Below are 26333 nucleotides of genomic sequence, written 5' to 3'. Positions count from 1 at the left end.
ACTTACAAATAACTATAATTGCTTGGTGCAGCATCGAGAACAAGGGCACAAGTAATGAAATCTACAGGGAGAATTGTCAAAATTGGCTAGAAAATGGTTCCATAGAAATTTCTTCAGCTTTACTTTGATTACTTCTAAAGATTGAGACAGGTCAATTATTGGTAGGGAATTCCACAGTCTGGGTAGGCGATAAAAATATGAATTCATATTAGGGTTGGTGTAGGGTAGAGCTTGGAGCCAGCACATCTTGTAGTACCAGTAGTAAAATTAACATAGTTTAGTATGTCGAATTTATCAGATGGATGATTGACGGATTTGATAAAGAATAAGATGTCAGCAATTTCGTAAGTGTACATTAACGGCAGTATACCACACTGGATTAACCTAGATCTGTAGCCTGAATGATAATTAGATAAAATAAATTTGGTGGCTCTTCTCTGTATTTTAAGTGACTCAATATCCTTTAATAGATAAGTGTTGAACAATTCAATAATTTTGATCTAACTAGAGTAATGTACAATGGTTTACGGGTCTGGGCACATTCGGAGTCCTTGAATACCCTAAATATCAGGGCTATGGAACCGTTTGTTTGGTTGCTACAGGTGTCCCGATATAAATTCGTCCGGGAATCGATTAATGGCTCTGCTGTAAATTTAGGCCTGCGCGATAGTGTCGGGTTTTCGCAGATCCGGTCACAAATGGTCCGGGGGGAATATTTACGGCAGCCGTAAGTGGTCCGGGGGAAACGATTTTGGGGGACCGGTCATAGAATGACAGATCAGCCATGCCCAACCTATATTCTTCTTTGAATTCGAGTTAGATGTCATTTGGCGGGTCGGGCCACTCTCGTGGCTTAATCACGTGGCATTGTTTGGTTACGCCCTATTATTCATATGACCTCTTAAAAATGTATTCTTAACCAAGTTTTGGACGAATAAACAGGTATGGCTTCATGTAGTGTAAGTAAATATTGATGTTGTAGCCAATGTAGCAAACCATAATAATATTATAATTTGATGGTCAAACGTAGATCGTCCATATTCTGCCAGATCGCTTTTGAGGGAGGGGGGCGGGGAAAGGGTCTAGGTGCACCTACTACGTGTAATGCACCTATCAATGTCAAGCCCCACCCCACCCAGTACGGGCTATGTGGGGCGTTAGGAGGGGATTTGAACTTAAATTTTGCCCCCAGGGGTGGGGAATTTGAACAAGCGCTCTATAGTAGCATAGATCCTTTACAGTAGTTTTATACGTGAAGTGCGAGAGAACATGTGATAAAAACGCAGCACCTCGTGTACCTTTGTCACTGTGGCTTCTGTTTTTACAACACGCGTACGTTGGTTGTCAAATCCCCTTCCTATCCCCACCTCATAGGGTGGGACTATGTGGGGATTTGACCTGATAATTCACCCCCAGGTAGGGGAATTTGACTTTCCACTTGATCAAATCCCCACCCTCCCCGTACTGGGGGGGTGGGGCTTAACATTGATAGGTGCATAACGTTCCACTGTAGTTAGGGTGAATGTGGTGATTGGCGAAGTCCTGATTTCTTAGACCTGTTAAAAAGCATCAAGCAGCCTAGTCAGAAATTTGTCTCGCGTGCCAGACGTTTGTGTGGGGGCGGCAAATAAACCGTCTGGTCACTGTTGCACACTTTCCGTGAACTCACTGGAATGCAATTAGATTACATCACGGCATTGTTTTGCGCCAAGGATGATGCAATAATCGTTCCAATCACCTCTTTGAGCAGACTAAGACAATAATTGTACTGGTAATGTCCTGGTGACGTATTCGAAACATTGCTGAACGTCTTCCTCGACAATTCTGTCGTTTCACAAATCCGTAGCGAACCACTATCGTTCTTATACGAACGCTTTTAAGAGCCCTGTACTAGGGAAACAAAGATCCCTAAGCCCATGGCGTTGTTAAACTTTCGAAAAAGTGATCTGTAGCCGAGATTCAGTTCTTTATTACACTAAGAATTTGAATTATTAGTGGTTGTTTCGTCACAGAGTGCGCGAAGCGATCTGATTGGCTCTGCCAACATTCCGGCAGTGGTCCCGGAATGTGTGCAACAGTGACCAGACGGTTTATTTACCGCCCCCCACACAAACCGTCTGGCACGCGAGACTAGTCAGAAATTACGTCACGAATAAAAATGTGACCCAGTCTGAGAAAACCGGTCTTATCGCCCATGTCAGCAGATTCGATTTTTCACCCAGGACACACAGCTACATGAATAAACTATCTAAATCCACACTTAAAATCAGCTAGACTTGAGTGGTCTGGTTTTGCTGGCTGCTTTTCCCGAGCCCAGTGGCGATCCGTACGTGTGGTGTGGGGCCTTAATGGCGAGGGGTCACTAACTCACGAAAAAGGGGTACGGATTTCAAAATTTTGAACAAATTTCTCAAGATTTCACGGATTTCAAAAGATTTCATAAAATCAAACGAGAGCTGCAAAATTTGATCTCAAATTACAGGTTGGTGTAATCACCAAAAAATAGTATGAGAAAGAAACAGAAGTGCAGGAGCAAAGCCTCATGAAATTGAGAGGAATTGCGAAGCCATATAAAACCAGGAGTAAAGCCAAGGCATAACTATTATATGAAACCCTACAAAACTAGGAGCAACTTGTAGCTGAAGCCCTATAAACCAGGAAACAAGGCCAGTCATTCAGGGTAAATCCCGTGCAAAACCAGGAGCAACTGTCCGGCAAAGTTCTATCTGGTGTGAAACCCACAAAACCAGGAGCATCTGTATGCTTAAGTTGCTTTTGTAGTTGGTGTGTTGCTAAGTTTGTGAAGTTTGTGTTGTTAAGTAAGTTTGTAGTTTGCTAAGTAAATCCGAAGCGGAGTGGATCATCGGATTTCATTCTTACTTTTGTGAAGGAGCAGTTTGCATGGCTTCTTTCCCCCAGCTCCTGGTTTTGTTTGGCTTCCACAACTCGCTTAATACAAATCCGAAGCGAAGCGGAACAGTAGATTTAATTCTTACTTTTGAACAGTTAGCATGGATTCTCTCCTACATGGTTTTGTGCAGCTTCTTTCCCACAGCTCCTGGTTTTGTTTGGCTTCCACAACTCGCTTAATACAAATCCGAAACGGAGCGGGATATCGGATTTCATTCTTACTTTTGAACAGTTAGCATGTATTCTCTCCTGGTTTTGTGTGGCTTCTTCCCACAACTCCTGGTTTTGTTTGGCTTCCACAACTGGCTTAATACAAATCCGAGACGGAGCGGGATATCGGATTTCATTCTTACTTTTGAACAGTTAGCATATATTCTCTCTTGGTTTTGTGTGGCTTCTTCCCACAACTCCTGGTTTTGTTTGGCTTCCACAACTCGGCTTAATACAAATCCGAGACGGAGCGGAACATCGGATTTCATTCTTACTTTTGAACAGTTTGCATGGATTCTATAGATCTCCTGGTTTGTACGGCTTCTTTCCCACAACTCCTGGTTTTGTGCGGCTTCCACAACTTGATTAATACAAATCCAAAGTGAAGCGGAACATCGGATTTCATTCTTACTGTGCAGGACGAGGTGTAGGAGCAGTTGAGTGTAAGCTATGGCACCAGAACGAGTATAGAATCAGAATCACAATAACAATATAAGATTTCATATTTCAGGCAGGATTTCACTGAAGGTGTACGAGATTTCAAATCAGTTGGTGACCCCTGGCTTAATGGAGCTCTGGTCAGCCTGGGAATGACTGTATGTGGCTGTACAGCTCTGTGGTGTTGAATAAGTACCTCTGCTGTAACTTTCCTTTCATTTTAGTCAGTTTTGAGACTTCAATGACTCAAAACTTGGCCTAATTCATCCCTTGGCCTTCCTATTCAATTTTTGAACACCATCTTGCCCGCCTTCCAGGGCCCCCACCTCTCACCCAATTTGCAGCTCGCCTGATACAGTCAACCTCGGTTTAAAAACTATCTAAAATGGCAGGAAACTTAGTTGTTGGCTACTTGTACAGTAGATGCTCTGGAAGGTAAGGAATTGGTGTAAAACGTGTGAAAATTTGGTACACATAGTTTCAACCATTGGCGAGCTACAACAAACTAAATACTTAAAACCGGTATCTCTTGATACTTTTAAATAGGCGATAAGCCCGGTTTTGTCAGACTGGGTCACAAATGGCATTGTTAGTAGGGGACACGTACACTATTAAAGTTAGGGTGGGCGTTTCCGGCTTCTGATGCTTCTCCTCGAGAGAATGACGAATTTTAGCCAAATTGTAGCCAATGAACTATGCTATTGGTGGTGCAATTTGTGTGTGGTGTAACAGGGTGCTAGGAGAAATAGCGGCCTAAGTTTGCAATTTGAGAAAATGCCAAAAATTTATGTGGCTGGGGTTTCCGGACACCAGTAAAAGTAGGCGTACCTGGCATTGTTTATGGAAATGCTGCACTCCATTGAGTGTCATGGCCCAGCAGAGACTGATAACATTCTGTTTAGCTGATTAGTTTGTTTTTGACAGCATATTTTTAGCAGCAGAACTGATTGCCTTATGTTGCTTCAATCTTTGCTCGGACCTTGTGAGTGTCTTAATAATGCAGCATTTGGTCTACTGAAATTTGTATCAGCCCTTGCCTTAATACAAAAACAGCAATGTGGCCCCTCTTGTTGTAGGCTTCTCTGAGCTGGAGGTTGTGTTGATCACGCATGTAAGTTAACACAATGCAATTAATGGGCTTGGATTCCAGTATTACTGTCTCTATATCATATATCTGTTCAATGTATAGCGTGATTTGTGGCATAAGATTATTACGCATACACAATCTGTAATAGGCCATGCATGCTACATATGTAATAAGTTCACTTTCATAATTAGATAATGAATAACGTGTGCTTTAATGATAATCATGTGATAATGCCACAGATCGATGCCTAAACTTGCTTACAATTATGAGCAATGCCCTTAATCTCCTGTTAAAGGTTATGGGATATCGTAACTGTGCGGATACACACATGTTGCTTGTTTCAAGAATTTCTCCACTATACAATGCACTGTTACCTACTTAATGAACATGCAGGTTTGTTAAGTGTTTGTATTTAAGAATGTCCATCACATAGAATTGTAAATGAACACAACGGAACGCGAGCACGTTGCTAATTACCAACCACTTCTAGCCAAAAATCAGCGAAACTACGCATTCCCCCTATATCCCACATGCACTATCTTTAAACAGAACCAATATCGAGGGACTGACGAGAGATTTTAACTCTAGCTTTATTCCTTAGCCAGTTTCGTTTACAAGAAGGCTTCCTTAAACCACAAAACTTTTATAAAATGTGCTACGGGCGACTCAAACATTGTATTCAAAAATTGGCTCGTCTTTCCCTCGGCATTAACATAAATTACCAGCCAATGGCTCTAAAATACTGACAGTCTGGTGGACAATCGATATTTTTGGGTAGAAAACTGATAGTGTAGAAGTATCACATACACGCATGCGTACTATAAAACTGGCACGACAGTTAACCGCATCAGCTGCTAATGCCATTCATTTGAAGTTCTTGTTTGATGCGAAGGTATTCTACTAAGCTCTGACAGTTGATTTTCTTGGCTTCTAAGGTGAATTATAACTGTATAGCGATAGAAATAACTCATACACAATATATTATTTAGCAATAGCAAATTAAGCATAAAGCATAAAACATCATTAAACATGGGAAGCAAGAAGAATGGCAGCACACATGTCTCCAGGGGCAAATTCAAAAAAAGGAAAGTCCCCAAGAAACCAAGGGCAGCGTCAAGTAGCACACCATCACCACCACTGAATGGTAGCAGAATTATTAACCTAGAGAATCTTCAGGACCATTTACAAAGTGTTGTGAGCCATGCCACCTACCAGCAGAAATTCAGCTGATGACCAGATCACTGTAACAATAAATGAAACACATCGTGATGGACTAGTGTCAACACTTACCACTCATTGTTCCAACTGCAATAAAGAATTCACACTTCACACATTGTCGAAGGTGAAAGGCTTGACTGGGAAGCCTTACTGGGAGGCCAATGTTGCTGCAACATGGGGTCAGATGTCTACTGGAGGTGGCCATTCTAGGTTAGAAGAAAGCATGACAGTCCTTGGAGTACCTGTAATGACAAAAAAGCATTTATGGCAGCAGAACGAAGAATAGGGGAATGGTGGCAGATGCTATTGCAAGAGTCAATGACAGCAGCTGGTGAAGAGGAGAAAGCTATTGCACTTGCTAAAAATAGGACCCATGAGGGAATACCTGCCATCACGGTAATCGTTGATGGTGGATGGAGTAAGCAGGCTCATAAGCATTCTTATAATGCTAAGTCTGGGGTAGGAATAATCAATAATCATAGGTAAAGAAACAGGAAAGATATTGTTCATGGGTGTTAGAAACAAGTACTGTGCAGTTTGTAGCAAGGTAACTGATGGGAACCCACCACCTAAACATGACTGTTATCTCAACTGGAGTGTGTCATCTTCTGCAATGAAAGCAGATATAATATCAGAAGACTTTGAAAAAGCTTACGATCAGCATGGTTAAGGTACATGGAATACATTGGGGATGGAGACAGCTCAGTTCAACCTAAGCTTGTAGAAAAACTACCCTGGGGTTTTGCAATAAAAAAACTGGAATGTGCAAATCATGCTGTTAAATGCTTTCGTACTTCTCTAGAGAATTTGGTTTCCACTAACTCCAGTTACAAAGGCAGAGAGAAATTAACTGAAGCCATGAGGAAGAGATTAACTAAAGCTGCTAGAAGTGCTATCGTGATGCGAAGTAAAGAAACAAATAAGCAAACAGTGATTTGCAAACTATGGCATGATTTGATGAACATACCACTTCACTGCTTTGGCTACTATGAAATGTGTAGTGCCGACTTTTGTAAGACCAAGTAGCAACAACTAAATGCCACGTTACAATCAAATTCACCACCTTCAGTAGACCAGCCTGCTCAATCTATGCATTCTATTTCACCACAGCCCCTGTCACAATCCACATTACAGCCCTTGTCACAATTCACGTCACAGTCACTGCCACTTCTTGGTTCAGCTGATTCCAGCTCCTCCAAATCACCTTGTCCTGAACCTGCACAATTGGAAGACATTGAGGACATAATAAGAGAACAGGAGAATGCATGAAATGATGCCACTTCTGATGAGGGCCTTAATGATGTAAGGGACATTCCCAGTACTTCGTATCAGAATATTGATCAGACCATGCTATGTGACATCCAACGTATTCTCAGCAAATTGGTTGCAAAAGCTCCACAACTAACTGGTAGGCACAGTATATTTTACATAACTGGTAAAACTATTATTTCGTACTTTGGAAACTAGTTTTTTTTTTACCGTTAATGTTTATACATTATTTTTATCACTAGAGGCAATTTCACCACAAATTTGGCAGAGGGTTGGATGCATGTAAGAAGCAAGTTTGACGGAGGGAAACAGATTAATAGAAGTCAGGCAGGCTCATGGAATGGTCATTGTGCTGGAGCAGGCTTACGATGCAACAAAGTAGCTTCATGGGGGCCAAAATATTGGGAGCAGGCATTGTCAGTGCAACCATCAGATGTGTTCCAGGAGGTAGCAGCAGCAGCAGTGAAGGAGCTAGAGAGAGCCAGAAAGAGGAAAGCTGCCAAACTTCAACGGAAAAAGGCTTGATACAGTTCAAACGACAACACCCTTTCCTCTAGAAGAGCACATTCCAGGTAAGATAAGGAGTCCACAATAACTTTCATATAATCTGTTTTGTAATAGGTATGATGGCGGAATAAATGCAGATGATGTACCTATTAACCTTCCCTCTCAGCAGCTCCGGGACCTAGCAACCAGCTAATAACAAAACCAAAGTCCTAGTGGGGCCCAATCAAAGAAAGCTGATCGAATTGAGCATAACGCAACATGATTGTGGGGATAATAATGTGACAGTCCTATGGAAGACCCATAGATGAATGCGTATTACATCATCCAATACGGGTAAAATTGCAAAGAGACGTGCATCAACTGCAGTTGACCGTCTAGTACACCAACTTCTGTATCCCACTTTTCAAGACAACAAAGCAACTGCTTGGGGACTTAGTCAGTAAGAAGCCAGTTCTCAACATTATTTGAACTGGCTGCAGCAGCAGTCACCAGCAACCAATGTTACAATCAATTGTGGACTTGTAGTATCCCAAACTTACCCATGCTTAGCAGCCACACCTGATGGTTGGGTAGAGGATCCACAGGCCACTCCAGGACAGGGCATAGTGGAGTTTAAAAACCCACACAGCTATAAGGAGAGCAATATTGACGATGCCATTACAAGCAAAAAGTGTACCTGTTTATATCATCACGATCGAAGGAGATCACTGAAGCAGTCTCATGACTATTACTATCAAATACATTTCGCCATGCTGTGTACCGAAGCGAAACGGTGTGATTTTCATTTCAGAACAAAGGTAGATGTCCACATTGAGCGCGTCCCCTTCGATGAAGAATTCTGTTTATCAAAGATCACTAAACTCAGAGAATTCTATTTTTGTGCTATATTGCCTGAGCTTGCCATCCCAAGAGTTCTCATACGAGAGCCATGAGATTGGATTCCCAGTAGTGAAGAATGGTTACAGAGAATAGCCCTACTTCACACCAATCCTCAAGGAATGTGTGACTGAACTGTTTGACTTATCTTCTTATAGATTTCCTTGTATAATGTTGTTTTAAATGCACAATACCACACATTCTTCTTTTAGACAAAAGGCCACGAGGTAATCTTACTTGCAAAAATTACATAAGAAATTTTTCATATGGTTAATAATTATTTCCGGTTCACAAGGGTATCCTGTAACCATAACTCACGTATAGCAAGTTTTTCACACAATAATATTCTACGCACACAAGCAAATCGTCATGGATCTCAGCAACCCTTAAAGCTATCAAGACAAAACTGTAATGTTTTATTGCACACAATCAGGGTACTTGGGTAATCAAACTATAGCCTGATTGGTTGCTATTCAATCCTTCAGTAACAGATTGTATTCAAAGTGTCTGGAATATGCAAACCATGAACATAATTACGTGATTTGGTGCTGTATTCTAGTGTGAGAAATGCATGGCTGCTTTATGACAGATTGTAACGGTGATGATTCCAACGATAACAGCAGTAAAGGTGTTAGCAGTGAGGTTGTGCAGGATAAGCTGTGTAACAAGAAGGCACTAAACGATTGTGAGGATCATCTGGCTGATGCAGATATGAACAATAGCTAACTACATAGTCAGTAAGAATTATGCCTAGCTAGCTACCCACTATAGAATGAGCTATAAAAATGTCAGTACATATCACTCGAGATGAGTCTAAAAGATATTTGTATTATTTTCTTTTGTCTTGTTTAGAGTCAGACAAGTTGAAAGCTATATAATTATACAGAAAGTAAAGTGGCACAACCTATAGAGTAAGAACTACTAAGAAGGCAGAATGGCATGGTGATTACTGCTGTGTTCTACTTTGTTGAACCTGAAGTGGACAAAACGCTGAAAGAGAGATGTTGGGATTGTCAAAAGATACTTATCATTGTCTCCCAGATGTGGACAGTAAGAAAGGAAAGCAATGGATCGCAAAAATACGTCAAGAACCAGGTGAACACTTTATGGTGAATGAAGAAATCTGTTCTTAGAATTTTACTTTCTATAAGCCCACCAGAATGCCCATCAATCAGAGCTTATCTGACACCGTCTGCCATTCTATCCATTTTCAGTGGAGCGAGAAAAGAGTTAAATATGGAACCGTAACATCAAAAAACACTATTTTGGCCACCCACCTAATAGACTATCAGATGCAAAGTACAGAATGGAGTAAACCAGACAGTGACTGTATGGGCATAAATAATGAAGCTACTCTGTGAAATGTACAAAATCTGATCATTCACTTGACCTCTTGGATGAGCTACAGTTTTTAAGGCAGAAGGTTTCTCAGCTACAAAATAAACTTCTCTTGGCAAAGGATTCAGCCTCAAAGTAAGTTTTTTGTCTAAAGAACATTGATTCAAGAGAGTGATGAAAAGGTGAAATGTTACACTGGATTTCCCAATTATGTGACAATATTGTACTTTGCGTGGGAGGATCACAGCAATGCTGCATACTGTATTGTCTATACAGTGCTAATTAGCTGCATAATTGTACTGTATGAGTCATAGTTATGCAGCAAATTGGGCAAATAAAGTACAGTTACGCACTTGATTGGGCAAATACAGTACAGTTACGTGGAGAATTTACTTAGGGAATGTTACAAAAACAGCCCCACATGCATGACACTGTAAATCGCTAAAACCAGTCAAAATAATCCTACCAGTTCATTTTACAGCTATAAATAGATTGTATATAGTAGTTAAAGCACCGCTGCGAGTGCAATATGGAAAAAAAATTGCACGAGGGCATGATTGAGAGACTAATATAGCATGAAGCTAAGCCGAGTGGCATATTAGGCTCGAGACCATGCCCGAGTGCTATTTTTTCATAGTGCATGAGTATATGCTGTGCTTTAACTGGTTTATTGTACTGGGTAAACTGATTGGACCAGTGTAGCTTTTCACTTGTTCATGGTGTGAACGAAAGGAAATGGCAAGATGTTGAGTGATCTGCCTGTTGTTAGCCCTTCACTTATCAAATGGAAGCCCATGTTTATTGAACAGTTTGATCTAAGAGTTGGCAAAGAGTGGCTGCTGCATTCGGGGTCAGTAACAGAAAGGAACTAATAACAAACTGAGTGATATAACTAGTGATGTGACGGAGTGGTTATCAAGTTTACCATACGTGCAATCTGTTATGGATTTCGATCAGTATAGTTGCACTTCTCAGGCTAAGTTGAATGGTGAGAGCAATGCCGAGCACAGCAATGATAGTTCAGTAACCAAGAAAGTACAGTTATCACTTCGAACAAAGAGGAAGGCAACTAAATAGTTATAAAGAAGAAGGCAACTGAGAAGAAAGTAGATGCAGCACCTATGAATAATATCATTAATGGTAGTCATTTCATTGCTCCTGTCAGTGAGTTCTGAATATGAAAAAGGTGCCAAAGGAGTAATTCCTGCAAATACTCGGGCGAATTCAAACTGGGTGGGCTATTAAAAATTTTAAAGATGAGCATCAAATCAATCAGTAAATATACTTGATGATCCTGTACCACCTTATTTACTAGAAAGTCAAGATCCTGACCTACGTTGCAAGTGGTTATGTTGATATTTGATGGAGACCAGGAGGACTGACGGATCACAATATCCTCCTGCAACTTTGATGTCTTTGTTGAGCTCATTCTAGCTGTACTCAGTCTAGTAGTGATACTACTTAGTCAAACCTCTCCGGAACATTTAGCAACTGTACTATCAATCTTTGTTTTAAATAGACAGCTAGTGATTGTACCTTCAGGTTTTGTACTGTACCCTGTTGTTGATTTAGGAAAGAAAAGGTAGTTTTGTAATTCCATATTGTCTTTGTACGCTTTAGTTTAGAAAAAGGAATAGTATCTTAGCTTAATACATGTCGTGGGTATACATTGTTTACTATATTTGGGGCTGTGGTGTAGATTGTGCTGTATTAGATCAAAAGGAAATACAGCACCCTTGGGCAAATACAGCATTCTTGGGCAAATACAGTTCTGTTAGAAAATACAGCACATCTGTGGCCTTTGAAAGGTGTACAATGTGGAAATAAAAGTACAGTTTTCACTTTCATCTTTTCACCCAAAGTGCAATAAAAACGCTTTCTAATTGTCTGATCACGAAGCTATTTAAACACGACTCCACTAATACAGCACAATTAATCATGTGTGTGACATTGTAAATCACTAAAACTAGCCTAACTAATCAAGACACACGATAGTGTGTCGTGCGGCCCAAGAAGCTGGTGCGCCACATCGTGAGTATATTAACAGGAAGAAAGAAAATGCAATTTTCACACATATTTAGCTCTGTGATCCCTTATCTGATTGGAACCAAATTTGCTAGAGTAGTACTGGCCAGTGAGGGGAGTATACATACCAACTTTGAAGAAAATCACTCCAGCCATTTCTGAGATACGAGCGAACAGAATTTTGTTTTCATTTCTTCATTTTTTTCCTTCATTTCACACACTTTGTAAAATCCGGCATAAAACATGAATTATGTGCTCCAATCAGGCTGAAATTTGTCACACTTAAAGGGCTTATTAAGGAACAACTTTGGTGGGAATCTGATGAACATTCATAGAGTTATGACCGATTATTTGTGTAAAATAAGGTTGAAGGTGTGGTACGCCCACAGGATAAACCCCTTTGAGAAATGAGTTGAAAACTGCTATGTAGATGAGTAACCATCGTAGGAGTGCCTTTTTGTGGTTTGAAAGGAATCGAGATGAAGGCCATGGAGATATGACACAAAACCCAACCTGTGTCACAATTACGTGATCAATTTTACTATCATGATCAGTGTTGTTATCTATCAACTTGTGAAGTGGAGTGAATTCCCTTGTTTTTTCTTGACAACTTACAGTGCTACCCACTGTAATGGGTAATGAGGTTGATTTAAAATTGATTATTGGTGAAGACTACAGCACAACTCTGGAATAAACCCCCTGCAGTAATTAAAGATTCAGCCTCCTTGGACTCATTTAAATCAAAGATTGTCTTATGTAGTTGATTTTAACATACTGTAATGTCTTATTTAATGTTCTGTAATATAAACATTTCCTAACAGATGAGTGGAGATAGGTACAGTAGAGTTGGAAAACTTGATAAAATTCCCAGGGAGGCAGGTTGGTAATGGTCAAGTGCTGAAATATCAATGGTCTCATAATAACTGGAGATGTTCAACCTATCAAATTCTGCTAATAATTGCAAATGTTCATCTTTTGATTGCTTCCTATTCCATGTTGATTGTAAATGATGGATGGACATATCAATTCCAGCTTAGCAACACAATGGTCTTGTGAGTTGTTTACAACAATATCAGGGTGATATGAAGTTATATATCAGAATAGATGTTGGGATGGTAGCTTGAGGTGCTTCCCGGGCCTGGTGGTTATATAAGTCAGCAAAGACATGAACAAATGAATAATCAGTAAAAATGTTAATGAACATAGTAGCTAGTAGCTAGGGTTAACTTTGCATCATACATACCTGCCGTAGATGATGTAAGCAGATTTAGCTTTGATCATGTATTGTTCTCCATGTGTAGTGCTGTATAATAGGCTGAACATAGCCAAAAATTAAGTTATTTAGTATAGTAGCACTCATTTTTAGCCTTATTTATGTAGCACTGCATGTTCTTTATATGTGACCTAATTTTAAAAAACCGTCGATATTGCACAATATTACTGTACTTTGTAATAAAACACATTCAAAAACAATGGGTAAAAGACGCAAACTTCAGAAAAATTTACACAAGTTTTTATCGTCTTGCTTTTCGATGAATCGACACTCCAATGGATAAATCCTGGGTATCATCATGTTCCTCTATTCATAGGGAGTTCAAAAATTCTTGTTTCATCTTCCTTCTCAGGTGGATTTCTGAGTTACGGATGTTTGTTTACGTTATGGTGACGAAAGATTTTACGATGATTTTTCTTCAATTAATTTGCCTGCCTTCCTTCCGGATCACAGAAGAATATCTTTGGCAAAAACTATCTCTTGGTGGATGCACAACTTCATGTAAATGCAATGAGCAAAGATTCAACTCCATATGCCGTTGTATCAGTAAGTTATAGTAGTTTATATATGCGTCTGTAAATTATTTTCTTGATGTCTTCTGTACATATAGATTTATTCGTTCAACCAGGTGTCTACTGCTGTATTTCACACACTGCTTGTCTTATGAAGCTGAAACTTAGTCAATCCATTCCTCTGTCCCTGTAGACAACAAAGAACCAATAAAATGAATTTTGATAAATGTGTGTATATCGATGGTTTCTAAAATTAGGTCATATATAGAAGTTGATTGTTGATGAATGATGTTGCAAAATTTACAAGTGTAAGGCAATAGTTTAAGCAACTAATCAACGGAATGTTTATTCCCGCCGCATGTCCCTTCTTGTCAGAATATTCCTGGAGCACGATTTTTGGCAGATTTATTCCACTTAACTTTGTCTTCCTGTGCACCAAGTTTGTGTCAAGAGGTGCTTCTCTTAACAGCTAAAACATGGAAAGTCAAAGTAACATGGCTCAATCACCTGAACTTCATAGGCTTGCATGTTTCAATTGTCAGACAATGATCCAATGGCTGGTCATGGCCTCGTGCTGGAACCTCACAAAAATCTGAAAAAAAGTTCTGTGTATTCACGAAGGACTAACCAACATCCATGCAAAATTTCCTGCACGTCAGGTCACATAATGTGTGAGCAACATTTTTTTGGTAAAAATGCATACATAAATTGCTTGATAATTAAAAACACAGTGGTCATTTAAGGGTTTTGCAGTATTTAATAGTGGAAAAACCAGCTCCCAACCAACTTTATATCCTTCTCTTGAGTCTGTTCTTGATCTCTTGGTAATTTCTAGATACTTTGTAGGGAAAGCATGGTGGCATACTTAAACTCATGACTATTATAGGTTCCCTATACTTCTCAACAGTTGGCTAGATGGTAGTACACTATTTTGGCTACATTTTCACTGATCTTTACCTTCATTAAAGCCGCCATGTTATCTTAGGTTATGCCAGTTCAACTGGAAAGTTCAACACTAAACGTACCATGTTTTTCTGTGGATGTGTCAGTGACTGCTGGCCTTGATCATGGCTTGGCTTGTTTCCTTTATTGATTGGTGACTAATATTGAAGTAGAAATTAACAGTACACTGTCATGGGCTTTCAAAGTGACAATAAGAGAGCACCATTGATGGTGCAGGCTGAACTCGCTTCTAAAAACAGTCCCAAATCTACAGTACGGAAGTTACACGAACTGTTGACCTTTGTCCATTCCTTTGTCAGTAGAATTACAACCTTTAACAAACATAACACACTGTCAACCATGCCACTTCTTTGTACCATGGAATTCCACTGTTTTTATTAGTATAACACCTGTCTGATAATTGAAGTATGCATTTCCAGTAATTGAGGCAGTCCAATAAATGATTGCTTATGCTACAAGCTTCTGTGGTGGGATCATTGCAGCAAAAGTATTCAAACAAGTAGGATCATCATCCGAATTGTGAATGTAATCGTAAATAATTATTTAGCTTAGCAATAAACCAGCATGACTGAATTAGGGATTATCTTTTAATTTCAGTTAATATTACCCCCTTGTTTAAACAATGCATGTATGTGTTGCAGTGATTGCTACTACAATTACATACGTAGCTTATGATATCCTATGTTTTTCTTACACTTTTTTTCTCATATTCATTGTTGATTAAATCCTGTTTAGCAAGTGATAGTCTCTGAATTTCAGATAACCCAGCTTCCACACATACAATAGCAAACTCATACCTTTACCACCAGAAATGGATTGCTGGCCTACTACTCTATTATATTCCACTCTGTCTTTTCTTCAGAAACTGGTGAGTCTGGTTTCTGCAGAAGTTTTTATCAGACCCTGTGAAAGCCACAAGTGGATGTTTGGCACTATTCTATGGCCATGGCTTTGTTGGAATAGTGTGTATAGTGACTGTGGAAGCTTCAGAGTGCTTACCAGTTGTGTTCTGCTTCATTTGGAAGTAAATATAGTGGAAGGAGGGTCCAAGGAGAGTCTAAATTAAACTTCTGGATTCCACTTATCTTCTTGGTCCATTTAATACTCCTGTAGCTATTAATCCCATCCACCACCCCTATTACTACCATCTGTGATATTATTGCCCACACAAAATGCTGTCCAAAACAGGGCATATTTTGAGAATCAGAAACTTATATACCCATACATCCCTAATAAATAAATAAACTTGACAGGAAAATGCACCTTAAAGTGGTGTAAATAAACTCTAGATCTATGTACCAGGTTCGGTAAAATCCAGTAAACATTCATGATTCCAAGCCACCATACATAACAACCACCCACATTCAAGTGATAATGTTGTCCATGTGATAGTGTCCATTAAAATTAATGTCAAGGTGGTTGCATAGCAGTGCGTGAAATAACGTCCGGCAACTGGTGAATTTCTGGTAATTTGTGGAATTTCAGAGTCTGAATTTAAATGTCCGGATTAAAAAACCCGGACAGTAAAATTGTGGTTTGCATGCATTGTACCATAGATATGTATGTATTAGGGCTGCACCGATTTTGGTATTGGTATCGAACCGATACTGCTGTTTTTATGAAGTATCGGAATCAGCCATTATATTGTTGCAGATATCGATTCTTATCACGTGCGAGCCGGAGAATAAAATAACGTTTGTTTGTACTTGCTTATTTTACTAGCACAGTGGACGCCTAAAAGCATCAAGTATAACACTAATAGCTAACTACCGGAAAAATTACTGGTCTATGTTGAACCTACGTGTGAAAACACATTACTGAGAAAAAAATCGATATACTCTTATAAAACAGTCAATAACTCTAGTAGAGCAGTCAGGTAGATGTGTATTAGAATATTTTTGTGTTTTTGTAAGCACCATTATGATTTTATCTACACTTCTCCAGAAGAATACTGGAATATCCACTAGTTTGCATTTCAGTGACTTCCTTCTTTGTGAATCTTGATTGGCTACTTCATTATAAACATGAACCATACTGAAAACGTGTACAAGAATACCATGAAATGCACTATATAATAAATGTGTGCACTATGAAGTAGCTACTTTAAGGTACTTGGTATCGGTACTTGTACTTGCAGATACTTCCCAGCTGAGTACTTGGTATTTGAAGTATCGGTAAAAGATGGAATCGGTGCAGCCCTTGTATGTATGTACGTATTATTTAATACTCACCTCGTTGCACCGTTTAGTGCTTCCCCTGCGTGGAACATCATCTTTCATAGTTACTCCCATAGTCGCTTGTCATATTTGAGCAATTAAATTTTTGAGGTGCAAAATATGCAGGCCCAGTATGTAAACAGGTCCCTAAACTATGAACAGGTTTGACTGGTTTTTAATTTTCTAGGCACAATGGCATGACATGGTAGCAAGTAGTTCAGACCTAGATTCAGGCTGTTTTAAGAGTTCTTCTTCATTGTTAGCAGTGCCTGCTAGTAAGAAACAGTAGTAGCCCAGGTGGTAGGGCATCCACCTGGTGATCAAAAGGTCCCAGGTTCAATGCTCGAGCATGTACTTTCTACAACTATGTTGTTTACTTGAGCAAGAAACTTCACTCCAGCCACCCAGCTGTAAACTGGGAACGTGTACCAGGGCACAGCTGAAATAGCCATTGACGTATTGTTCAAAACATAACAATTACATTATTATGGAACAAAATATCATTGTTCAAATCAACATACGTAGTGTTATTGTTAGCAGGGAGTTCCTTGGAATAGCTGTATATGGAAACAAGAAGCATGAAATCTAAAAGTTATTGTTTAAGTACATTCTATTATTTATAATTATATGAAGTGAAGTGCTATAGACAGGTAAGGGCATTGTTACATCATAAATTTTGCCCAAAATGCCATCTCAGAGCATCAAATTTTGAAAAATTTCCTGAGGGGGCATGCCCCCAGACCCCCCTAATTTTAGCATGCACAATGTTACTTGCATAATTTCAGCTATGTCTGCCATACAAATTAACTAAATCCCTGACAATTCTACATATGTCCAGAAATTTTCCTGATGGTTAAAAAAAATCATTTCAAGCATTGCAAAAGCTGTACATAATCTATTATGTTGAAGTTCACATTATATCTTAATGTGTTGTGTATTTCATTGATATGTAGGATCCAGTGAAAATGAATAAAAGTAATTTGAAATCATTTGAACTTAATGGTATTAGTTTACCTAATGGTGAAAAAAAAGTAATAGGCCATGGAGCATATGGGCGTGTCTTGGAAGTTACTTCATCATGTGCTGCCAAAGAACTGCACAAGAACTTGATTGACTTTGCTAGCCCAGCTGGACTGGAGGTGCTAAAGCAAAAATTTTTACAGGAATGTGTACAGTGCAGTAAACTATTTCATCCAAACGTTGTCCAGTTCCTAGGTGTGTACTATCCCAGTGAAGATTCTGCCCTACCATGGCTTGTGATGGAAAAGATGCACACCAGTTTGACCAAATATTTAGATGATACAAAAGTGGACGAAGTTCCATTTGCTAAAAAAATATCTATCCTTCATGACATAGCAAAAGGACTCCATTATCTGCACACCTTGGATATCATTCATAGAGATCTTTCATCTAATAACATTTTACTGACCAATAGTTTCATTGCAAAAATTGCTGACCTTGGTGTTGCCAAAATGATTGATCCCAAGTTTGCTAAAACACACACTCAAACTCCAGGAACTGTTGTGTTTATGCCACCAGAAGCATTACAGCCCTCTCCACGTTATGGAAAACCAGTAGATATATTTTCATTTGGGTGTGTTTCACTCCATGTGATCAGCCACGAATGGCCTGAGCCCAAAGGTGAAACATTCATAGATGAAGAAACAGGCAGAAAAATTGCTCTGTTAGAAACTGAACGCCGTGAAAGATACATTATAAAATTTCAAGGTCCTCCAGAGTTGAAAGCCTTGGTAGTGAAATGTCTTAGAGATGTTCCAAAGAAACGTCCTGAAATTGATGAAGTATACAAAGTAATCAAAGAGATAGCACCAGAACTACAAGAAGAGGCATTACAAATTGTTCTGTCAAAGTTTAAACAACGTCTCATGGAAATGCAGGTATGTACATACTGTACAGTAGCGATAACATATGTACGTACTATAGCACATGTAATAGTTGTATCATGGGAATGAGGGCATTCATATCAGCTGAACGTCCCGTGCTACAGCTACAATTGTTTTTTTACAGATTATGGACAGCCTTAGAACACCCACTACTAGTTATCTACTCACTGTTACATATATGAATACAGCTACATGGAACTCACCACGATTCAAGCGCATGGTCTTTGTAGTCCAGATTTTCTGTCTTCTTGCAGCTTACCATCATCTGTGGTAAAGATGGCAATCATATTTTGAGCCTCATCAATCATCAACACACCGTATTTTAAAGCGCACGTTACTAGAAGCGCCTTATAGCTAGGTACCAAACATGCCATAAGGGCATTCTAGAATGTTCTTAAACTTACAATATGTGACTGATCACCACGTTTTGAATTACAGAGCAATTGGTGTTAAAAGGCTTAGTCTTGCATGGCCAAACTCTATTTTCTCGGGGTGGCATTTGCAGATTTTCAGTCATAAGCGCCCCTTTTGAGGTACTTCTAGTAATATGCGCTTCAAAATATGGTTTGTTGATAATCGATGAGGTTTGAGATAAGACTACACACTAAGAATTAATTGCCACAGCTGATGTTAAGCTGCAAGAAAACAGAAAATCAGCATTAAAAGACCCATGTGCTTCAATCGTGGTCAGTTTTATGTAGCTGTATTTATATATGTAACAGTGAGTAGCTAGCTGGTAGTGGGCATTCTAAGGCTGTCCATAATCTGTAAATGTGACTGGAAATTGGAAAAACGATCCAAATTGCACATTAGAAGAATGGTTTTAAAGAATTCAAGTCAGCATAACTTGCCAAGGATAGCAAGCATACGTATGAAATTTACACAAAAGATGCATCAATCTATTACCTTTCAGACCACTTCCAGTACTTGTAGCTGCTTGTACAGTTTCCCGCCAAATAAGATAGAAAATCTGAGCAGTTGGATGAGTGAAGTAGTATCACAAGTGCTAACAAAGGGGTGGGGGGTGGCGGGGTGGACAAGGGATAGACTTCAAAATGGAGGCAGACCACGTTTGGAGTCCAGACACAAGATTACAGGGCTATGCTGGCTCCTTAGTGGCTGATATGTAGCAAAATCAATACAAAAAAACATCTGACCAACATTACGAGGCTGTCCACCAGTAAACCAGTGGTTCTTGCCAAGCCAGGTCCTCCATAAGACCAGAAACCACCATTCGAGCTCTACACACCATCCAGAAAAAACATCTGTTGAAACCAGCCTCGAGTAGTTTGAGTAGTAGTGAGGGTCAAAACTATTAGTACCATAGTGTAGCTATCCACTGGAGTTGTTAGTTTGATTTTTCCTGACGTGCGATTTGGATTGGTTTTTAAAATCTGGTCACAAATGATGATTCTGCTGTTTCTACCAATTTTGCCATTTTTGCCATTCCACTAAATCTTCTTTCTCCTTCTGATCCACAGCAAGCTAATAACCTGCACTGGGCAATCAATCATCAAAGCCAATACAAGTGCAACCACTGGATTACATATTATATGTATGCTTGAAAGTTTTGATTATGGGTCAGCAGCTGGTATATTTTGACTAGGCTTGGCTATGATGAATGGCCATATCCCAGAGACATATCAAGAGAATTTTGGTTATGCAAGTTTATCAGTGTTGTCAAATCATTTATGGCACAATTGCCATGTTTACTAAAGGCCTAGATGGTATGTAAGCTTGCTTGTAGAATGGTTACTTCATGTAGAGTGTTAATTGTGTGTAATCAGTAATGTGGGCATGGTCCATATTCAAAAACGTGCAGAAATGCTTGCTATAATGGCACTAGTTCTCACCTTAGCCCAATGTTTTCAACCCTTTAGGTATCAAGGATAATGAAAAACTTTCCATCTGAGTGGTTTTCATGGCCAATTCCAAGTCATATATACTAATCATGTGAATGTTAATGGATCCCCAAAATTGATTATAGTTACTGCCCAGTTGTAAGCTGGACTACATTCAGACATTGCGAATGTAGCCCAGGTGGGGAGGTATGAAAGTGATACATGTATGTACAGCACATATCTGATGCTTGTTGCTGTTAAATCTACATTTAATGTAAAAGTGCTCCATATTATTAAGAAAAAAGTACTATTGAAACAATATTGTCACAGGAAAGCCTTTTACAGTCAGAAGAAAAGACTGCGCAAGTCTCTGCTGAAAAAGATAATATAGCTCAGCAAGCATATCAAGATGTGGCTAATTTAAATGAAAGGCTTAATAGTGGTGGTGAAAAAATCATTCAGTACAAAGCTGAACTCAATCAATGCAAAGAAGATATTGCAAAAGTGTCCTCTGAAAAAGAGAAAGCCCTTGAAGATATATGTAGCTTGAATGAAAAATTGGCTGATGCTGATAAAGTAATAACAACACTCAAGAACAGATATGCAGTAAGGTTTTTGTTAATCAGTATTAATGGCTATATTAAACTATTATTAGCTCTCTTATAATGATACCAGCATGCATACTGTGTATGGAAACACACATAATAATATTGTTGAGTGTTGCAATAGTATTATATAATGTAGTTAGTGGTGACCACAAGGTAATACAGTATGGTGGTCTATATATTAGGGATCATGGAGTCTTACACTTTCTCGCAAATATATTAACCAGAAATCAACCTCACAATACCTTGTTAGTATAGGTTAGGTGTAAACAAGCTCACAAGTGCCTCCACTATGAACCGACACACTTCCAGTAGGTTTGTTCAATTTTTTTCTTCAAAATTTTGATTCAGTCAAATTTTCTGCTGACTGACTGATTGAGTGAATGACTAAATAATGCCACTTTGATGTGGTACGTATGTGTAGGTTCACCAAAATTTTATAGAACAAAGCTTCATGTGATCATAGATATATGTGACCGTCTCAGCAAAAACTTGACTTGTTCGCACAATTAAAATAATAACTTTATTCACTCAGCAATATCAGCAGTGTCCAAGGAATGGACCACTAAAGTTTCAGCCTTCTGTGCTGTGTAGGTTTGGAATTATAGCAATAGACAGTAGGAATAGCAAGGAAATTGATTTGTACAGTGACTATACTGAAAATAAACTACAGGCACTTACATTTGCAGCCATAACTTCTATTTGAATTAGTCCACAACATTGCAATTTGGCTTAAAACGTTCACCATGGATCAGCACATCAACCAAAGTATAGTATTAGCCCTGTAGATACTTGAGCATATGGATATGAAGGTGGTTTTGTAGAAGAAACAATGATAATATTGTTTACGTTTACTACATCATAAACAAATGCATGTGACACGCATACTGTTGGAGCTAGAGAAACGAAACAAAGATTTTCAAACTCTTCATGAACAGGCAAATTAGATGGTATATAGTTTTAATCGATTTGAGTCTTACTTCTTTGAGTACTGGCCCAATAAAAACTTACGTAGTTTTTTTTGTAGCATGCGTAATTTTACGAATTATTTTTAAATTTCGATTTTCTTAATACGCATGCCTGTGTGAACAAGTCAGGTTTTTGCTGAGACGGTCACATATGCACTATGAACATACTATATACATACTGTATGTATGTATAAATTCATGTGCAATACTAGATTTGCAGTGGCGGATCTAGGATTTTTGAATGTGGGTTCTGGGAGGTGTATTATAAAGCCATTATACATTAGTAGCTATATTACAGGTTTTGGCAATTGAATTCATCACTTTGGTGATTGAATTCGTACCTTTGGCAATTGAATTTCTCCCATTGGCAATTGAATTCGTCACTTTAGTAATTGAATTCGTCGCTTTGGCATTATAATTCGTCCGTAACAAGATTGGCAGCTGGAGAAAATATGATGTAGCAGCTGCTACAAGATCCTGTTCAGGTACAACTGTAGTAAATAACTCTTTATAAGGTGAAAATTCTTCCATTACAACTTCTTCAGCAACATTCGCAACTGTACTACGCCATTAGCGATGGGCGTGATCACTTGCGAACAAGCTATTAACTTGCCAGACAGCGCATACAACCAGCTTCAATTACTTTCTGGTGTCTCAAGTGTAACTCTCCATGGTGAAAATGATTCACTTTGTGACGAGCGGTTGCTTTCTTGAAGACAATCTAATTATGACAAACTCTTGTGCCAACGTGATCAATTCAATTGCCAAAGTGACGAATTCAATTGCCAAAGTGACGAATTCAATTTCCAAAGTGACAAATTCAATCGCCAAAGTGACGATTGCAATTGCCAAAACCTGTAGTATAGCTATTTAGCTACACTATTGTGCACTATTGTGCTACCATTTAAATAGACATTCTTACTTGCTCTATCTCTTTTATCGAAAAGGATAATGGTTTTTCCTTGCTTTAAGTTCTCTTCAGGGTCTCTTTTCCCTCGTTTTCTTATTTTGAACTTACACAGAAGCAAGCAGCTGAAAAATAGTTTTCGAGTGAGAAGACGAGCTGCTGTGCAGTTGATCTAGTTGGCCTCAAGAGATGAAAAAAAAGACATCCTGTAAGTTAAATGTTACTGTTATGACAAAGAGCTATTTACAACAGAATAATGGCTTACTCAGCCAGTATCACTTTTAAAAGTGAAATTCTGAAAGGGGGTTTCTGTCAAAACTACCAAAAACTTTCTAGATTCGCCACTGATTTGTACAGGTATTATTTTAGTAAATGTATATATGCACCTGTTACTCAGTGGAGGAATGTGTTCATGTCTATAGTGAAGCTACTTATCAAGGATTGCCTAATCAAAACATTGAACAATATTTGTTTCATTGTTGAGATCTATTGTGCACCAAACAACACTTACACACAAATTCCTGTATAAACTCTACCAGTGGTATCAGCCAATCATAAGCTGTTGAGGGATGTAATTGTGGTTGCAAACCATCTGCGATTGTGTATTGTGTGTAATACGTATGTAAATCGTATAAAACTTTCACAGGCAGAGCTTGTTGAGCTTGAAAAAAAGATTACACAAATTACTGCAGAAAAAGAAACAGCACTTCAAAGTGCAACTGAGGATATAACGATGTTAAATGAAAAGCTAGCTAGAGCTAATGATGAAATTAATCAATACAAAGCACAACTTGCTGAATATATTGGTATAAAAGTTCCACTCAAACAGGAGCATTCGTTTGAAAGAACATCAGATTTGAATTTGAAATCAGTGCAAACTGATGATATAAACATTCGAGAAAAGCCGAACACCGGAGAGCTTGAAAGTGAACTTACTGCAACAGTAAGATTTGTATGTATGTACTGTACTATATGTACTGTACTACTGTACATATTAGGGCTGAGCGATACTACCGTTTTAGCGATATATCGCAATATTTTGAAAGTATCGATATCGCGATATTTTGTTATTAACTATCGTGATACCATGCCTGTACATTACTGTCATTAAAAATCCATTTGTTATGCAGTACTAGGCTAAGAATCCTTGTAAATGATTAAGTCCACCCATCTGGTTTCCCCTGCAGAGAGGTGTGAACACCATAACAACCTCAAAGCATGTGTTACAATAACTGTTACTGTAAACAATGATGATAGTGGCTAGTTTGCTATCACCTATAAGGACTTCCTGCAGGAATGCTGAGCAATATGCAATGTAGCACCAGCTATGATTGACTTATTTGTAAGTATCGTGAACTATTCAGTATCGTGAATAGTGGCTTTAGTATTGATCGTGATACTAAAATGGCAGTATCGCTCAGCCCTAGTACATATGTAGTGGTGGATTGAGATGGATTTTTATAGTTTGGTCAGAATATTATCAAACAGTATGGTAGTACTATTTATGCATAGACAATATTTCCCACCATAATGATGCCTCTAAAAACCACTCTTGGAAGACCATAGCTTACTGCTCAAATAACATTAACCTGAAAATTTCACAAATCATTCAGCTATGTTGATGCTTACTTTCTGAACAAATATCCAGGCAATAGCTCTTTCCAATATGAAGTTATGAATTGACAAAGTTGGCAAATTGGATGTGTGTGGAAGACCCCTTTTCGCAAATCTGGTCACATTTATCGGTTATCAGTATATCGGAAAATTCCATATCAGTACACCTCTACTTAGAAGCCATAAATTTATTTAAAGTGTTCATGCTGATACGTACATTACTGGTAGACAGTAGGTAAATACTGTACTTGCATGATAGGACCTTTTGCAAACTGACTGGGCCAATAGCAATCAAGTTACACACCCCTTTACGATCTAGTATAATTGGACCAAGGAACATGTCTCTTAATGATCAACAGTACTTATAACAATTTACCATTGGATACATGCTTTTTATTGGTTATTGGTAACATGGTGAAATAAGGCGTGTCATGACCATGCCCCTATATATAGCCCATTAGGCTGAGGCCCACTCAAGATACTCTAATGAAGCAGTCACCCTAATATAACAGTCATGTTCGATATTCTAAGCACATGTGCATATCATAGCTGTAGCTACTGCATAACAAATAACTAAACAAACTATTTCATTAGAAATTATTAATTTAAGAATGAAGCAGATATCTAAGCAATAAAAAGTAGCAAAAAATAGATGAATGATGGTAGCTTATGGTGTTGTGGAGTATTCAATCAAGATTCATACTCTAATAGTACAGTAACCCTATTAGAGCAGTCACTACGTATGTACAAGTCATCCTATTAAAGTGTTCGTCTTTGTATAAGTGACCTTGTAGAAAACCAGCTATATTACAAGGCCACCCTGTAGAGAGTTCAGCTCCAAACAAGTCACCCTAGAATTTAGCTACAAACAGATCACCTTGTAGATAGTTCAGCTACAGTACAAATAAGTGCCCCTGTAAAGTGTTCACCTAAAAACAAGTCACCCTGTTGAGTCACCCTGTAGAGAGCTCAGTTACGTATGTTACAAGTAACCCTTGCAGCTACATAATACTGTATATTTATTTATTTATTAAAGCTTTTCAGTGCAAAATGTACAGAGGGGTGTGCATGTACATATTACAGTGACAAATAATTGATTTGATAATGCACTGATGGCAAGATGCCAGTGTGTCCAAAAACAAAAGTAATTATAATAATTAAAATTAGTTCTATTTACATAAGAATTACAGTGAGTAAACCTATTACATAAATTAGAGTATAAGTTACTAATATAGCTACAGGTAATCAAAGTTCATGACGGGTTGACTATTGATGACACAACTTCCACAAGGACAAAGGTAATGGAATTTATGTGGGTCATCGGAACTGAAGTGTGTGATAAAATAATTCCAGAGAAAAGTTTTTAATCGTCTTTTAATAATCTCTGCAGATAAACTAAGCCGCCACCTTGGATATCACATCTTTTTTCATCCTGGCCTTTTTGGGGGCAGCACTCTTTTTTTACAGCTTGGCTGTTTTGGTTTAGATATCACTTCTTTTTGTATTGCAAGCCAAAAAGCCAGCCATTAACTGGCTTTGGTGTTTACTTTTAATTTTTTTTCTTTTCTGTATGGATTGTGGAACAAAGGAAGAAATATTGTGTACAGTTTTTTGTCTGATTAAAAATATTTGTATATTTAACAATGAATGAT

The 26333-nt window shown here is 38.5% G+C and overlaps 1 protein-coding gene across 1 annotated transcript in view; it reads left to right on the top strand.

The window, feature by feature from the left end:
* Window positions 1-869: 869 nt before the first annotated feature.
* LOC136254830 (uncharacterized) overlaps window positions 870-26333 on the top strand; it is a 93650-nt gene continuing 68186 nt past the window's right edge. The window contains exons 1-4 of the mRNA XM_066047588.1: window positions 870-942; window positions 17796-18740; window positions 20918-21193; window positions 23714-24010. Of these exons, the coding sequence (XP_065903660.1) occupies window positions 17808-18740; window positions 20918-21193; window positions 23714-24010 (1506 nt within the window). The 5' untranslated portion in view covers window positions 870-942; window positions 17796-17807. The remainder of the gene's footprint in view (window positions 943-17795; window positions 18741-20917; window positions 21194-23713; window positions 24011-26333) is intronic.

The sequence above is a fragment of the Dysidea avara genome, chromosome 4 (genome assembly GCF_963678975.1).
Source record: "Dysidea avara chromosome 4, odDysAvar1.4, whole genome shotgun sequence".
Classification (NCBI taxonomy): domain Eukaryota; kingdom Metazoa; phylum Porifera; class Demospongiae; order Dictyoceratida; family Dysideidae; genus Dysidea; species Dysidea avara.
The sequence above is the reverse complement of the archived record's forward strand: the minus strand, read 5'-3'. Positions and strand labels throughout refer to the sequence as shown.